Source organism: Panulirus ornatus, chromosome 41 (assembly GCF_036320965.1).
Source record: "Panulirus ornatus isolate Po-2019 chromosome 41, ASM3632096v1, whole genome shotgun sequence".
Classification (NCBI taxonomy): domain Eukaryota; kingdom Metazoa; phylum Arthropoda; class Malacostraca; order Decapoda; family Palinuridae; genus Panulirus; species Panulirus ornatus.
The window spans coordinates 20,175,935-20,194,064 of record NC_092264.1 but is presented as its reverse complement, the minus strand read 5'-3'; the positions used below and the strand labels follow the sequence as shown (position 1 = coordinate 20,194,064).

Below are 18,130 nucleotides of genomic sequence, written 5' to 3'. Positions count from 1 at the left end.
CATTCCGCCAATCCTCAGGCACCTCACCATGAGTCATACATACATTAAATAACCTTACCAACCACAGTCAATAATACAGTCACCCCCTTTTTTAATAAATTCCACTGCAATACCATCCAGACCTGCTGCCTTGCCGGCTTTCATCTTCCGCAAAGCTTTTACTACCTCTTCTCTGTTTACCGAATCATTTTCCCTAACCCTCTCACTTTGCACACCACCTCGACCAAAACACCCTATATCTGCCACTCTATCATCAAACACATTCAACAAACCTTCAAAATATATATATATATATATATATATATATATATATATATATATATATATATATATATATATATATATATATATAGTCCTGGAAAGAGGGGCAAGTATGAAGTCTGTTGGGGATGAGAGAGCTTGGGAAGTGAGTCAGTTGTTGTTCGCTGATGATACAGCGCTGGTGGCTGATTCATGTGAGAAACTGCAGAAGCTGGTGACTGAGTTTGGTAAAGTGTGTGGAAGAAGAAAGTTGAGAGTAAATGTGAATAAGAGCAAGGTTATTAGGTACAGTAGGGGTGAGGGTCAAGTCAATTGGGAGGTGAGTTTGAATGGAGAAAAACTGGAGGAAGTGAAGTGTTTTAGATATATGGGAGTGGATCTGTCAGCGGATGGAACCATGGAAGCGGAAGTGGATCATAGGGTGGGGGAGGGGGCGAAAATTTTGGGAGCCTTGAAAAATGTGTGGAAGTCGAGAACATTATCTCGGAAAGCAAAAATGGGTATGTTTGAGGGAATAGTGGTTCCAACAATGTTGTATGGTTGCGAGGCGTGGGCTATGGATAGAGATGTGCGCAGGAGGATGGATGTGCTGGAAATGAGATGTTTGAGGACAGTGTGTGGTGTGAGGTGGTTTGATCGAGTAAGTAACGTAAGGGTAAGAGAGATGTGTGGAAATAAAAAGAGCGTGGTTGAGAGAGCAGAAGAGGGTGTTTTGAAATGGTTTGGGCACATGGAGAGAATGAGTGAGGAGAGATTGACCAAGAGGATATATGTGTCGGAGGTGGAGGGAACGAGGAGAAGAGGGAGACCCAATTGGAGGTGGAAAGATGGAGTGAAAAAGATTTTGTGTGATCGGGGCCTGAACATGCAGGAGGGTGAAAGGAGGGCAAGAAATAGAGTGAATTGGAGTCATGTGGTATACAGGGGTTGACGTGCTGTCAGTGGATTGAATCAGGGCATGTGAAGCGTCTGGGGTAAATCATGGAAAGCTGTGTAGGTATGTATATTTGCGTGTGTGGACGTGTGTATGTACATGTGTATGGGGGGGGGGTTGGGCCATTTCTTTCGTCTGTTTCCTTGCGCTACCTCGCAAACGCGGGAGACAGCGACAAAGTATAAAAAAAAAAAAAAAAAAAATATATATATATATATAATTATATGGGAGGGTATTGATTGAGAGGGTCAAGGCATGTACAGAGCATCAGATTGGGGAAGAGCAGTGTGGTTTCAGAAGTGGTAGAGGATGTGTGGATCAGGTGTTTGCTTTGAAGAATGTATGTGAGAAATACTTAGAAAAGCAAATGGATTTGTATGTAGCATTTATGGATCTGGAGAAGGCATATGATAGAGTTGATAGAGATGATCTGTGGGAGGTATTAAGAATATATGGTGTGGGAGGCAAGTTGTTAGAAGCAGTGAAAAGTTTTTATCGAGGATGTAAGGCATGTGTACGTGTAGGAAGAGAGGAAAGTGATTGGTTCTCAGTGAATGTAGGTTTGCAGCAGGGGTGTGTGATGTCTCCATGGTGGTTTAATTTGTTTATGGATGGGGTTGTTAGGGAGGTGAATGCATATTTATATATATATATATATATATATATATATATATATATATATATATATATATATATATATATATATATATTTATATGTATCTCTTTCTAAACCAGGTATTCCCAGTCACCAGTCCTTTTTCAGCTTACAATTCTACAAGCTCCTCTCTATCTCCATTTTCGACACTGAACACCCCATGTGCACCAATTATACCCACAACTCCCACATTACTTACCTTTGCATTCAAATCACCCATCACTATTACCCAGTCTCATGCATCAAAGCTGCTAACACACTCAGCTGCTCCCAAAACACTTACCTCTTATGATCTTTCTTTTCATGACCAGGTGTATAGGCACCAATAATCACCCATCTCTCTCCATCCACTTCAGTTTTACCCATATCAATCTAGAGTTTGCTTTCTTTCAGTGTATCACATACTCCCACAACTCCTGCTATAGGAGTAGTGCTATTCCTTCCTTTGCTCTTGTTCTCCCACCAATCCCTGACTTTACTCCCAAAGCATTCCTAAACCACTCTTCCCCTTTACCCTTGAGCTTCGTTTCACTCAGAGCCAAAACATCTAGGCTCCTTTCTTCAAACATACTACCTATCTCTCCTTTCTTTCCATCCTGGTTACATCCACACACATTTAGCCACCCTAGTCTGAGCCTTCAAGGAGGATGAGCACTCCCCACATGACTCCTCCTTCTGTTTCCCCTTTTAGAATGTTAAGATACAAGGAGGGGAGGGCTTTAGCCCACTGCTCCTGTCCTCTTTAGTCGCCTTCTATGACATGCAGGGAATGCGTGGAAGGTATTCTTTCTCCCCTACCCCCAGGGATAAAAAAAGCAAGATATACATAAGTGTATGTATGTGGGTATGAGAGATGGTCAAAGGGCATAATTGGATTATGTGTTAATTGATAGGTGTGTAAAAAAGACTTGGATATTAATGTGCTGAGAGGGGTAGCTGGAGGGATGTCTGATCAGTATTTTTTCTCCTCTACCCCCAGGGATAAAAAAGAGATATACATAAGTATATGCTTGTGGGTAAGAGTGATGGTCAAAGGGCATTATTGAATTAAATGTTAATTGATAGGCATGTACAAGAGAGACTTTTGGATATTAATGTGCTGAGAGGGGCAGAAAGTGAATATTTGTAGAGGTTTCCAGAAAAGAAGAGAGAATATTGGGGAGAAGAGAGAGGTGAGAGCAAGTGAACTTGAAAAGGTGACTTTTGTGAGGAAGTAGCTGGAGAGATTGAATGTAGAATGGCAAAAGGTGAGAGCACATGATGTGAAGGGAGTGGATGAGGAAGGGGATGTATTTAGGGATGCAGCTATGGCTTGCGCAAAAGATGCATGTAGTATGAGAAAGGTGGGAGGTGGGAAGATTAGAAAGTGTAGTGAGTGGAGGGTTAAAGAAGTAATGTTGTTAGTGAAGCAGAAAAGAGAGGCATTTGGATGATACTTGCAGGGAAGTAGTGAAAATGTTTGGCAGATGTATAGAAGAAAGCAGCAGGAGGTCAAGAAAAAGGTGCAAGAGGTGAAAAAGAGGGCAAATGAAAGTTCAGGTGAAAGAATATCATTGAATTTTAGAGAGAATAGAAAGATTTTTTGGAAGGAGGTAAATAACATGTGTAAGACAAGAGAACAAATGGGAACATCGGTGAAGGGGGAAAATGGGGATGTAATAACAGGTAGTGATGAAGTGAGAAGATGGAGTGAGTATTTTGAAGGTTCATTGAATGTGTTTTATGATAGAGTGGCTGATATAGGGTGTTTAGGTCAGAGTGGTGTATGTAGTGAGAGGGTCAGGGAGAATGGTTTGGTAAACAGAGGAGGTAGTGAAAGCTTTGCAGAAGATGAAATCTAGGAAGGTAGCAAGTTTGGATGGTATTGCAGTGGAATTTATTAAAAAAGTGGGTGACTGTGTTGTTGATTGGTTGGTAAGGATATTCAGTGTATGTATGGATCATGGTGAAGTGCCTGAGGATTGGCAGAACTCATGCATAATGCCATTGTACAAAGGCGAAGGGGATAAAGATAATTGTTCAAACTTGGCTTGACCTGCCAAGATTTTATATGCAGAACCATTGTGAACTATTAAGGCAACAGGTATTTCACACTACTGTTGTCGTTATGTTGAGAGATGTTTGAGTCATATATAAGAAAGTTATTGTGCTAAAGAGACACAAGTTTGTTGAGTATTCCTGGGAAATTATATGGGAGAGTACTTATTGAGAGGGTGAAGGCATGTACAGAGCATCAGATTGGGGAAGAGCAGTGCGGTTTCAGAAGTGTTAGAGGATGTGTGGATCAGGTATTTGTTTTGAAGAATGTATGTGAGAAATGTTTAGAAAAACAGATGGACTTGTATAAAGCACTTATGGATCTGGAGATGGCATATGATATGGTTGAGAGAGACGCTTTATGGTAGGTTTTAAGACGATGTGGTGTGGGAGGTAAGTTGCTGGAAGCGGTGAAAAGTCTTTACCAAGGATGTAAGGCATGTTTACGAGTAGGAAGAGAGGAAAGTGGTTGGTTCCCAGTGAATGTAGGTTTGTGGCAGGGGTGTGTGATGTCCCCACGGTTGCTTGATTTGTTTATGAATTGGGTTGTTTGGGAGGTAAATGGAAGAGTTTTGGAAAGAGGGGCGAGTATGCAGTCTGTTGTGGATGAGAGAGCCAGGAAGTGAGTCGATTGTTGTTCACCAATAAAACAGCTCTGGTGGCTGGTTCAAGTGAATGAGTTTGAAAAAGTGTGTGAAAGGAGAAAGTTGAGAGTAAATGTGAATATGAGCAAGGTTATTAAGTTCAGTAGGGATGAGAGACTAGTTAATTGTGATGTAAGTTTGAATGAAAAAATTAGAGGAAGTGAAGTGTTTTAGATATCTTGGAATGGATTTAGCAGTGGATGGAATAATGGAAGTGAAAGTGATTCACAGGGATGGGGGAGGGGGGCAAAGGTTCTGGGAGTGATGAAGAATGTGTTGAAGGAGAGAGCGTTATCTCGGAGAGCAGAAATGGGTATGTTTGAAGGAATAGTAGTTCTAAGAATGTTATATGGTTGCAAGGCATGGGCTATAGATAGGGTTGTACGGAGGAGGGTGGATGTGTAGGAAATTAAGTGTTTGTAGACAGTATTTGGTGTGAGGTGGTTTGATCAAGTTAGTAATGCAAGGGTAAGAGAGATGTGTGGTAATAAAAAGAGTGTGGTTGAGAGAGCAGAAGAGGGTGTATTGAAATGGTTTGGTCACATGGAGAGAATGAGTGAGGAAACATTGACAAAGAGGATATATGTGTCAGAGGTGGAAGGAAGAAGGAGAAGCAGAAGACCAAATTGGATGTGGAAGGATGGAGTGAAAAAATTTTGAGCAATCGGGGCCTAAACATAGAGGAGGGTGAGAGATGAGCAAGGAATAGAATGAATTGGAATGATGCAGTATACCGGTGCCAGTGTGCTGTTAGTAGACTGAAGCAGGGCATGTGAAACATCTGGGGTAAACCATATAAAGTTTCTGAGGCCTGGATGTGGAAAGGGGGCTGTGGTTTTGGTGCAGCTAGAGACAAATGTGAATAAATATGGCCTTTTTGTCTGTTTTCCTTGCACTACCTTGCTGAAGCAGGTGGTAGCGATGCTGTTTCCTGTTGGGCAGGGTAGTGCCAGGAATGGATGAAGGCAAGCAAGTATGAATATGTACATGTGTATATATGCATATGTGTATGTTATTTTATTTTTTATTTCGCTTTGTCGCTGTCTCCCGCATTTGCGAGGTAGCACAAGGAAACAGATGAAAGAAATGGCCCAACCCACCCCCATACACATGTATATACATACACGTCCACACACTCAAATATACATACCTATACATCTCAATGTACACATATATATACACACACAGCCATATACATATAAACACATGTACATAATTCATACTGTCTGCCTTTACTTATTCCCATCGCCACCTCGCCACACATGGAATAACATCCCCCTCCCCCCTCATGTGTGTGAGGTAGCTCTAGGAAAAGACAACAAAGGCCCCATTCATTCACACTCAGTCTCTAGCTGTCATGTAATAATGCACCGAAACCACAGCTCCCTTTCCACATCCAGGCCCCACAGAACTTTCCATGGTTTACCCCAGACGCTTTACGTGCCCTGGTTCAATCCGTTGACAGCACGTCGACCCCGGTATACCACATCGATCCAATTCCCTCTATTCCTTGCCCGCCTTTCACCCTCCTGCATGTGTATGTATATGTATGAATATGCTGATATGTTTATGTATGTATATATGCATGTTTGGGCATTTATGTATATGTACGTGTATATGAGTGGATTGCCCATTCTTCATCTGATTCCTGGTGCTACCTCACTGACTCAGGAAACGACAATCAAGTTTGATCATAAAAAAAGGTATATATAGATTTGAGCAGATGAGTTAGGGGACAAGGAAGATGCCATATAGTGGCCCAAGAGAGAAATGGATAGAAAGTGGAACAAATTTAAAAGATTTGGGTGTCATCAGAAATGAGAAACAAGTGATAACTGGTATGATTTATAGGACTTTAACTACGGGAGATGGAAACCTATTGACGAGAATGTTTTACACCTTTAGAAGAAGTAAAGTTTGATATAGCTTTGTTCTATGCTCACCAATTAAACTAATAACAAATTAGGGAAAATTCAAAAGCACTTCACAAGCAAAGTAGAGGGGATGGAACATATGTAGTATGATAAGAAGCTGAAACAACTTGAATTATATAGTCTAGAAAGAGGATGGGAAGGATGTATGGTAGTCTCCACATGACTACAGATTAAAAGTGTGAATGGAACCTTTTCTTGTTCTGAAAATATCTCAACAGGGAAGATGCAGAATGATTAGATCTTTAAGTATACCATGGAATATATCAAAAATTTATCAGATAAAAATATGACAACCGAACCAGAAGAGACATGCACGGAACAACAGAAACATTTAAAAAGGGTTCTTGACATGTAGTTGAGATCAGTCCCAGATGGACAGAGAATAGATAGTTATGTAATGCAGGTGGCTGTTGAGAAGAATAGTCTTATTCATCAAGCAAGACATGGAGTGAACATTTAGCATTAGACCTGGCATTTTGGCTAAATCTCATCATAGGTACTCATAGGTGGGTAGGTAGGTAGGTAGGTGCTCTCTCTTGATTATAAATTCTTTGTTAATTATTTATAATATTGTAGAACATACCTTTAAAAGCTTTCATGTTAAACACTTTATGATTGAAAATGATGTCACATTCCTTGGTTCAAAGACACTTATGCACAGAGCACAATAGCATCACCCAGTGGGCTCACCTTGGGTTTGGCCCCCAGGGTGCCCCCATGAGCTCCTCAAAGTGTTAATCTTAGCACAGTTACAGGTTTTGCTTTATATGATATGTAATATTATCATCACTTTGCGTTGTGGTTCATAAACATCATTGGTTGGTGCACCTTGGCTTCATTGTAAGGCATTATGTGCCCGCTCTCAATGGTTACTCATTCTTTTATTAGAATAGATTCTTTTTTTTCTATATTGATAATTCTGTCAAAATAGTGTAGCTTTGAGCAGACCTTGTGTGTTAGAGCAGTGTTCTGTATCAACAAAACAAATCTCTGGCTATGTACCTCATACTCCTCAAAATGTATCTCAGGTACCCTCAGGAGGGGTTGATTGACCCACAACTAATGAACCAGTGACTTAGCAGAAATGTACTTAACCTGCATATCAAATATGATGAACTGACTAAAATTATTTTTGCTTGGCTCTATAGTGATTCTTGATTTTTCATCAATAAAGTACTTGAGGAGAACATACGCAAAGTGAAATTCTCATAACTTTTAAGTAAAAATCAAAGTATGTTGAATAAGCATTAGGCTCACTTTTAGCTTGATATTTTGATGAGGATTCTACAATTATTTTTGCTGTTTGAAGGTTGATATGACTTCATAATGATTTTATTACACTGGGAATGCTGAAAGTTCTGTCAAAAATGAATGCAGTAATGATAATATACTCCTTATTGTATAATTTTTAGAAAAGTAGGTTTTAGAAGTAATAATGGTAATGTACTTCCTACTGTATCAGTTTTAGAAGCGATAGATTTAGTTAAAAGCACCTTATCGTCAAGGTCATCAGTGGTGAAAACAGATGTAATATCCTCTGATGTTGCTTTATGGACTTGGCCTGACATGCTGACTTTCCCATGTTTTGCTAACTGCCATGCTGCTATGCTAACAAACTGCCCAATGGCTGGCCTCCCTTGGAACACCACCATCACACCCCAGCGTTGTCATAGTTTCAAGCAGAAACACAGAAGTACGGGATAGTGAGCAAGGCGTCAACCTCTACGTCCTTGCAGGACATGAAAATAGTTACTGAGGCTCCCAAGATCATGAACACCTCTCTGTAAGCCCCTTATGTGAGGATTAACACTGGATATATATATATATATATATATATATATATATATATATATATATATATATATATATATATATATATATATAAGTATATATATATATATATATATATATATATATATATATATATATATATATATATATATATGTGTGTGTGTGTGTGTGTGTGTGTATATATATTTTTTTTTTTTTGCTTTGTCGCTGTCTCCCGCGTTTCCGAGGTAGCGCAAGGAAACAGACGAAAGAAATGGCCCAACCCACCCCCATACACATGTATATACATACACGTCCACACACGCAAATATACATACCTACACAGCTTTCCATGGTTTACCCCAGACGCTTCACATGCCTTGATTCAATCCACTGACAGCACGTCAGCCCCGGTATACCACATCGCTCCAATTCACTCTGTTCCTTGCCCTCCTTTCACCCTCCTGCATGTTCAGGCCCCGATCACACAAAATCTTTTTCACTACATCTTTCCACCTCCAATTTGGTCTCCCTCTTCTCCTTGTTCCCTCCACCTCCGACACATATATCCTCTTGGTCAATCTTTCCTCACTCATCCTCTCCATGTGCCCAAACCACTTCAAAACACCCTCTTCTGCTCTCTCAACCACGCTCTTTTTATTTCCACACATCTCTCTTACCCTTACGTTACTCACTCGATCAAACCACCTCACACCACACATTGTCCTCAAACATCTCATTTCCAGCACATCCATCCTCTTGCGCACAACTCTATCCATAGCCCACGCCTCGCAACCATACAACATTGTTGGAACCACTATTCCTTCAAACATACCCATTTTTGCTTTCCGAGATAATGTTCTCGACTTCCACACATTCTTCAAGGCCCCCAGAATTTTCGCCCCCTCCCCCACCCTATGATCCACTTCCGCTTCCATGGTTCCATCTGCTGCCAGATCCACTCCCAGATATCTAAAACACTTCACTTCCTCCAGTTTTTCTCCATTCAAACTCACCTCCCAATTGACTTGACCCTCAACCCTACTGTACCTAATAACCTTGCTCTTATTCACATTTACTCTTAACTTTCTTCTTCCACACACTTTACCAAACTCAGTCACCAGCTTCTGCAGTTTCTCACATGAATCATATATATATTTCTTGCTTTGTCGCTGTCTCCCGCGTTTGCGAGGTAGGGCAAGGAAACAGACGAAAGAAATGGCCCAACCCACCCCCATACACATGTGTATACATACGTCCACACACGCAAATATACATACCTACACAGCTTTCCATGGTTTACCCCAGACGCTTCACATGCCCTGATTCAACCCACTGACAGCACGTCAACCCCGGTATACCACATCGATCCAGTTCACTCTTTTCCTTGCCCTCCTTTCACCCTCCTGCATGTTCAGGCCCCGATCACACAAAATCTTTTTCACTCCATCTTTCCACCTCCAATTTGGTCTCCCACTTCTCCTCATTCCCTCCACCTCCGACACATATATCCTCTTGGTCAATCTTACCTCGTTCATTCTCTCCATGTGCCCAAACCATTTCAAAACACCCTCTTCTGCTCTCTCAACCACGCTCCTTTTATTTCCACACATCTCTCTTACCCCACTCTCACTCACTCGATCAAACCATCTCACACCACACATTGTCCTCAAACATCTCATTTCCAGCACATCCACCCTCCTGCACACAACTCTATCAATAGCCCACGCCTCGCAACCATACAACATTGCTGGAACCACTATTCCTTCACACATACCCATATTTGCTTTCGGAGATAATGTTCTCGACTTCCAAACATTCTTCAAGGCTCCCAGGATTTTCATCCCCTCCCCCACCCTATGATTCACTTCCGCTTCCATGGTTCCATCTGCTGCCAGATCCACTCCCAGATATCTAAAACACTTTACTTCCTCCAGTTTTTCTCCATTCAAACTTACCTCCCAGTTGACTTGACCCTCAACCCTACTGTACCTAATAACCTTGCTCTTATTCACATTTACTCTTAACTTTCTTCTTTCACACACTTTACCAAACTCAGTCACCAGCTTCTGCAGTTTCTCACATGAATCAGCCACCAGCGCTGTATCATCAGCGAACAACTGACTCACTTCCCAAGCTCTCTCATCCCCAACAGACTTCATACTTGCCCCTCTTTCCAAAACTCTTGCATTCACCTCCCTAACAACGCCATCCATAAACAAATTAAACAACCATGGAGACATCACACACCCCTACCGCAAACCTACATTCACTGAGAACCAATCACTTTCCTCTCTTCCTACACGTACACATGCCTTACATCCTCGATAAAAACTTTTCACTGCTTCTAACAACTTGCCTCCCACACCATATATTCTTAATACCTTCCACAGAGCATCTCTATCAACTCTATCATATGCCTTCTCCAGATCCATAAATGCTACAAACTCAATCCATTTGCTTTTCTGAGTATTTCTCACATACATTCTTCAAAGCAAACACCTGATCCACACATCCTCTACCACTTCTGAAACCACACTGCTCTGCCCCAGTCTGATGCTCTGTACATGCCTTCACCCTCTCAATCAATACCCTCCCATATAATTTACCAGGAATACTCAACAAACTTATACCTCTGTAATTTGAGCACTCACTCTCATCCCCTTTGTCTTTGTACAATGGCAGTATGCACGCATTCCGCCAATCCTCAGGCACCCCACCATGAGTCATACATACATTGAATAACCTTACCAACCAGTCAATAATACATTCACCCCCCATTTTTAATAAATTCCACTGCAATACCATCCAAACCTGCTGCCTTGCCGGCTTTCATCTTCCGCAAAGCTTTTACTACCTCTTCTCTGTTTACCAAATCATTTTCCCTAACCCTCTCACTTTGCACACCACCTTGACCAAAACACCCTGCAGAAGCTGGTGACTGAGTTTGGTAAAGTGTGTGAAAGAAGAAAGTTAAGAGTAAATGTGAATAAGAGCAAGGTAATTAGGTACAGTAGGGTTGAGGGTCAAGTCAATTGGGAGGTAAGTTTGAATGGAGAAAAACTGGAGGAAGTAAAGTGTCTTAGATATCTGGGAGTGGGACTGGCAGTGGATGGAACCATAGAAGCGGAAGTGGATCATAGGGTGGGGGAGGGGGCGAAAATCCTGGGAGCCTTGAAGAATGTGTGGAAGTCGAGAACATTATCTCGGAAAGCAAAAATGGGTATGTTTGAGGGAATAGTGGTTCCAACAATGTTGTATGGTTGCGAGGTGTGGGCTATGGATAGAGTTTTGCGCAGGAGGATGGATGTGCTGGAAATGAGATGTTTGAGGACAATGTGTGGTGTGAGGTGGTTTGATCGAGTAAGTAACGTAAGGGTAAGAGAGATGTGTGGAAATAAAAAGAGCGTGGTTGAGAGAGCAGAAGAGGGTGTTTTGAAATGGTTTGGGCACATGGAGAGAATGAGTGAGGAAAGATTGACCAAGAGGATATATGTGTCGGAGGTGGAGGGAACGAGGAGAAGTGGGAGACCAAATTGGAGGTGGAAAGATGGAGTGAAAAAGATTTTGAGTGACTGGGGCCTGAACATGCAGGAGGGTGAAAGGAGGGCAAGGAATAAAGTGAATTGGATCGATGTGGTATACCTGGGTTGATGTGCTGTCAGTGGATTGAATCAGGGCATGTGAAGCGTCTGGGGTAAACCATGGAAAGCTGTGTAGGTATGTATATTTGCTTGTGTGGATGTATGTATATACATGTGTATGGGGGTGGGTTGGGCCATTTCTTTCGTCTGTTTCCTTGCGCTACCTCGCAAACGCGGGAGACTGGCAAAAAAAAAAAAGAAAAAAAAAATATATATATATATATATATATATATATATATATATATATATATATATATATATATATATATATATATATCAGCACATACAAGCTGATATATATATAAGCTGATATGATATATATATATATATATATATATATATATATATATATATATATATTCTTAATACCTTCCACAGAGCATCTCTATCAACTCTATCATATGCCTTCTCCAGATCCATAAATGCTACATACAAATCCATTTGCTTTTCTAAGTATTTCTCACATACATTCTTCAAAGCAAACACCTGATCCACACATCCTCTACCACTTCTGAAACCGCACATATATATATATATATATATATATATATATATATATATATATATATCCCTGTTGATAGGGGAGAAAGAATACTTCCCCTGCATTCCTCATGTGTTGTAGAAGGCGACTAAAGGGGATGGGAGGGGGCCAGAAACCCTCCCCTCCTTGTATTTTGACTTTCTAAAAGGGGAAACAGAAAAAGGAGTCACGTGGGGAGTGCTCATCCTCCTGGAAGGCTCAGATTGGGGTGTCTAAATGTGTGTGGATGTAACCAAGATGAGAAAAAAGGAGAGATAGGTAGTATGTTTGAGGAAAGGAACCTGGATGTTTTGGCTCTGAGTGAAACGAAGCTCAAGGGTAAAGGGGAATAGTGGTTTGGGAATGTCTTGGGAGTAAAGTCAGGGGTTAGTGAGAGGACAAGAGCAAGGGAAGGAGTAGCACTAATGAAACAGGAGTTGTGGGAGTATGTGATAGTGTGTAAGAAAGTAAATTCTAGATTGATATGGGTAAAACTGAAAGTTGATGGAGAGAGATGGGTGATTATTGGTGCATATGCACCTGAGCATGAGAAGAAAGATCATGAGAGGCAAGTGTTTTGGGAGCAGCTGAATGAGTGTGTTAGTGGTTTTGATGCACAAGATCGGGTTATAGTGATGGGTTATTTGAATGCAAAGGTGAGTAATGTGGCAGTTGAGGGAATAATTGGTATATATGGGGTGTTCAGTGTTGTTAATGGAAATGGTGAAGAGCTTGTAGATTTATGTGCTGAAAAAGGACTGGTGATTGGGAATACCTGGTTTAAAAAGCGAGATATACATAAGTATACGTATGTAAGTAGGAGAGATGGCCGGAGAGCGTTATTGGATTACGTGTTAATTGATAGGCGCATGAAAGAGAGACTTTTGGATGTTAATGTGCTGAGAGGTGCAACTGGGGGGATGTCTGATCATTATCTTGTGGAGGCGAAGGTGAAGAATTGTAGTGGTTTTCAGAAAAGAAGAGAGAATATTGGGGTGAAGAGAGTGGTGAGAGTAAGTGAGCTTGGGAAGGAGACTTGTGTGAGGAAGTACCAGGAGAGACTGAGTACAGAATGGAAAAAGGTGAGAACAAAGGACGTAAGGGGAGTGGGGGAGGAATGGGGTGTATTTAGGGAAGCAGTGATGGCTTCTGCAAAAGATGCTTGTGGCATGAGAAGCATGGGAGGTGGGTTGATTAGAAATTGTAGTGAGTGGTGGGATGAAGAAGTAAGATTATTAATGAAAGAGAAGAGAGAGGCATTTGGACGATTTTTGCAGGGGAAAAATGCAAATGGGTGGGAGATGTATAAAAGAAAGAGGCAGGAGGTCAAGAGAAAGGTGCAAGAGGTGAAAAAGAGGGCAAATGAGAGTTGGGGTGAGAGAGTATCATTAAATTTTAGGGAGAATAAAAAGATGTTTTGAAAGGAGGTAAATAAAGTGCATAAGACAAGGGAGCAAATGGGAACTTCAGTGAAGGGGGCTAATGGAGAGGTGATAACAAGTAGTGATGATGTGAGAAGGAGATGGAGTGAGTATTTTGAAGGTTTGTTGAATGTGTTTGATGATAGAGTGGCAGATAGAGGGTGTTTTAGTCGAGGTGGTGTGCAAAGTGAGAGGGTTAAGGAAAATGATTTGGTAAACAGAGAAGAGGTAGTAAAAGATTTGCAGAAGATGAAAGCCGGCAAGGCAGCAGGTTTGGATGGTATTGCAGTGGAATTTATTAGAAAAGGGGGTGACTGTATTGTTGACTGGTTGGTAAGGTTATTTAATGTATGTATGACTCACGGTGAGGTGCCTGAGGATTGGTGGAATGCTTGCATGGTGCCATTGTACAAAGGCAAAGGGGATAAAAGTGAGTGCTCAAATTACAGAGGTATAAGTTTGTTGAGTATTCATGGTAAATTATATGCGAGGGTATTGATTGAGAGGGTGAAGGCATGTACAGAGTATCAGATTGCGGAAGAGCAGTGTGGTTTCAGAAGTGGTAGAGGATGTGTGGATCAGGTGTTTGCTTTGAAGAATGTATGTGAGAAATACTTAGAAAAGCAAATGGATTTGTATGTAGCATTTATGGATCTGGAGAAGGCATATGATAGAGTTGATAGAGATGCGCTGTGGAAGGTATTACGAATATATGGTGTGGGAGGCAAGTTGATAGAAGCTGTGAGAAGTTTTTATCGAGGATGTAAGGCATGTGTACGTGTAGGAAGAGAGGAAAGTGATTGATTTTCAGTGAATGTCGGTTTGTGGCAGGGGTGTGTGATGTCTCCATGGTTGTTTAATTTGTTTATGGATGGGGTTGTTAGGGAGGTGAATGCAAGAGTTTTGGAAAGAGGGACAAGTATGCAGTCTGTTGTAGATGAGAGAGCTTGGGAAGTGAGTCAGTTTTTGTTCGCTGATGATACAACGCTGGTGGCTGATTCATGTGAGAAACTGCAGAAGCTCTTGGCTGAGTTTGGTAAAGTGTGTGAAAGAAGAAAGTTAAGAGTAAATGTGAATAAGAGCAAGGTTATTAGGTACAGTAGGGTTGAGGGTCAAGTCAACTGGGAGGTAAGTTTGAATGGAGAAAAACTGGAGGAAGTAAAGTGTTTTAGATATCTGGGAGTGGATCTGGCAGCGGATGGAACCATGGAAGCGGAAGTGAATCATAGGGTGGGGGAGGGGAAGAAAATTCTGGGAGCCTTGAAGAATGTTTGGAAGTCGAGAACATTATCTCCGAAAGCAAATATGGGTATGTTTGAAGGAATAGTGGTTCCAGCAATGTTGTATGGTTGCGAGGCGTGGGCTATAGATAGAGTTGTGTGCAGGAGGGTGGATGTGCTGGAAATGAGATGTTTGAGGACAACATGTGGTGTGAGGTGGTTTGATCGAGTAAGTAATGAAAGGGTAAAAGAGATGTGTGGTAATAAAAAGAGTGTGGTTGAGAGAGCAGAAGAGGGTGTTTTGAAATGGTTTGGTCACATGGAGAGAATGAGTGAGGAAAGATTGACCAAGAGGATATATGTGTCGGAGGTGGAGGGAACGAGTAGAAGTGGGAGACCAAATTGGAGGTGGAAAGATGGAGTGAAAAAGATTTTGTGTGATTGGGGCCTGAACATGCAGGAGGGTGAAAGGCAGGCAAGGAATAGAGTGAATTGGATCGATGTGGTATACCGGGGTTGACGTGCTGTCAGTGGATTGAATCAGGGCATGTGAAGCGTCTGGGGTAAACCATGGAAAGCTGTGTAGGTATGTATATTTGCGTGTGTGGACGTATGTATATACATGTGTATGGGGGTGGGTTCGGCCATTTCTTTCGTCTGTTTCCTTGCGCTACCTCGCAAATGTGGGAGACAGCGACAAAGCAAAAAAAAATATATATATATATATATATATATATATATATATATATATATATATATATATATATATATATATATATATGTGTGTATATATATATATTTTTTTTTTTCTTTCATACTATTCGCCATTTCCCGCATTAGCGAGGTAGCGTTGAGAACAGAGGACTGGGCCCTTGAGGGAATATCCTCACCTGGGCCCCTTCTCTGTTCCCTCTTTTGGGAAAAAAAAAAAAAAAAAAAAAGAAAAAAAAAAAAAAAAAAGGAACAGAGAAGAGGTCCAGGTGAGGATATTCCCTCAAAGGCCCAGTCCTCTGTTCTTAACGCTACCTCGCTATCGCGGGAAATAGCGAATAGTATGAAAAAAAAATATATATATATATATATATATATATATATATATATATATATATATATATATATATATATATATATATATATATAGATATTATATATATATATGTATGTGTGTGTGTGTGTGTTTATATGTGTGTGTGTGTGTTTATGTGTGTGTGTGTGTGTGTGTGTGTGTCTGTGTGTGTATGTGTGTAAGTGTGTTTTTTTTATTATATTTTCTTTCATAGCCTCTGGACTGTTATTAGCATGTTTTTCCTCAAGTCCCATATTTAGTTTTTGGCATGAAGTACAGTTCATTGAAAGATAGAGACAAAATTTTTTGATTGTCAGTTTCCCAACTAGTATTTAAGAATATCCATAGGTCTTCAGGCTCACAGCTATTGTCATGAGGGTAGAATAGGAAAATTAACTGCAACATTTTTTTTGTAGCTCCATAAAATTTTTCAAGTGACTTTGGTTTTATTAGAGATCTTGATCTGAAGATAATGATTACCCATAGATTCCATGGCTGAAGCTGCATGCTTAATGTGCCTTTGCATGAATGTTATTATCCTCTCACTGAAATGATACTTTACTTGATATTGTTATGTATTCATTTATTGTTTTTATTTTCTAGTATTATTGTTTCTAAGTGAGAGTCATATGGTGAGAGTAACCATCATACCATTGAGAAATGTTCTCCAATTGTTAAGTCAAGTTGTCGTAATGTGTTACAGTTTTTCTGATAATGTTGATTATAGCAGTGGAAGGTCCATTCATGAAATTCAGAATTCTTAAAGCAACTATATATATATGATATTCTTTCAGTTATTATCTGCCACTGAATCTTTGTTAGTAAAATTCTCATGATGTATTTTCTTGATTGTTTTCTCAATTCTTATTCTTGTGCATGTTGTGAGTCATCCTCACAATTACATTCATTTCAGAATTATCACCTTGGAGAGCCGGCCATCATCGATGCTAGAATATGATGGTGGGACATTGGCAGATGTGAACCAAGGAGTGAACTTATATATTCTGGCTGGCCACGAGTCCAGTATGTACTAGACACTAGATGTAATGAAGTGCTAAGTTTGGGATGTAAGACCAAAAGAACATCTTGAGTCAGTTTTGGTGTAAGGTGATGTGGTTCTTATCATGGTAGAGATATTAAGTGCTATAGTACCTAGTACTTCTCTTGAAAATGAAAAGTTGGGAAGCTGTGATTAAGTTTTAAATCCTGTTTTGCAGTGTGTTGATTAAAGAAATGCAAGTGATAGTTTTTAAGAAAGTGATATATGTCCACATAGTCAGATGTGGGTGAGACTATATTTACATAAGATTATCCTCTCAGAGGTGGATGCAGAGAAACATACTGCATGTTAAGTATGGTGTGGATGTGGTTTTATTTTTATGGATGAATTCTTATTATTAGGGTTATTGACTACCAAAGAGATGAATGACATTATATTGTAGCATCAAAAGTGACCGTGTACTGTGGAAAACAAGAAAATATCTGATTAACAAATGGTTAGTTTATCATTCCCAATTACTAAGGTGAGTTTTTGTTACTCTGGAGTCAGAAGTTGTAGAAGTTATACCTCGTGCTCTTGCAAATTTTACACTGGCTCAGCAGCAGTACAAACAAGTTTTGCATATCATAGTTCTGAATTGTCATACTTTTTGGTGCAATCTGTGTGTACTGTACTGTTGAAACAAATCAAGTGTGGCCATTTCCAACTGAAGCAGGTTAGCACCACTTCTGTTGAATCTCTTGTGATAAAACAATGCACAGGTTTTATCTGGTTGTTATTTACTTCTGATAATAAAAAGTAAATGCAGTAGTGGTGTAGATTATTTTTTTTTATCTGTATTACCAAGTCCATTATAGGTTTTACAACTAAAGAGAGTAGGAAATATTTGATGGAATTCAGAAGTTAGCTCCATAATTCTTGCAAACCTAGGTATATCACACATTTCCTTCATATACCAAAAGACTAAACTTAATTTTTTAAGGGCTAAATTCAAGTCTTCTTAGTGGCTCAGGAGAAAGTTTT

General features: G+C 40.2%; 1 protein-coding gene across 1 annotated transcript in view; it reads left to right on the top strand.

Moving 5' to 3' along the window:
• Positions 1-17,917, top strand: part of hppy (MAP4K3-like protein hppy) — a 566,945-nt gene extending 549,028 nt beyond the window's left edge. Inside the window, exon 23 of the mRNA XM_071686180.1 lies at positions 17,021-17,917. Coding sequence (XP_071542281.1) covers positions 17,021-17,141 — 121 coding nt within the window. The 3' untranslated portion in view covers positions 17,142-17,917. The remainder of the gene's footprint in view (positions 1-17,020) is intronic.
• Positions 17,918-18,130: the final 213 nt, after the last annotated feature.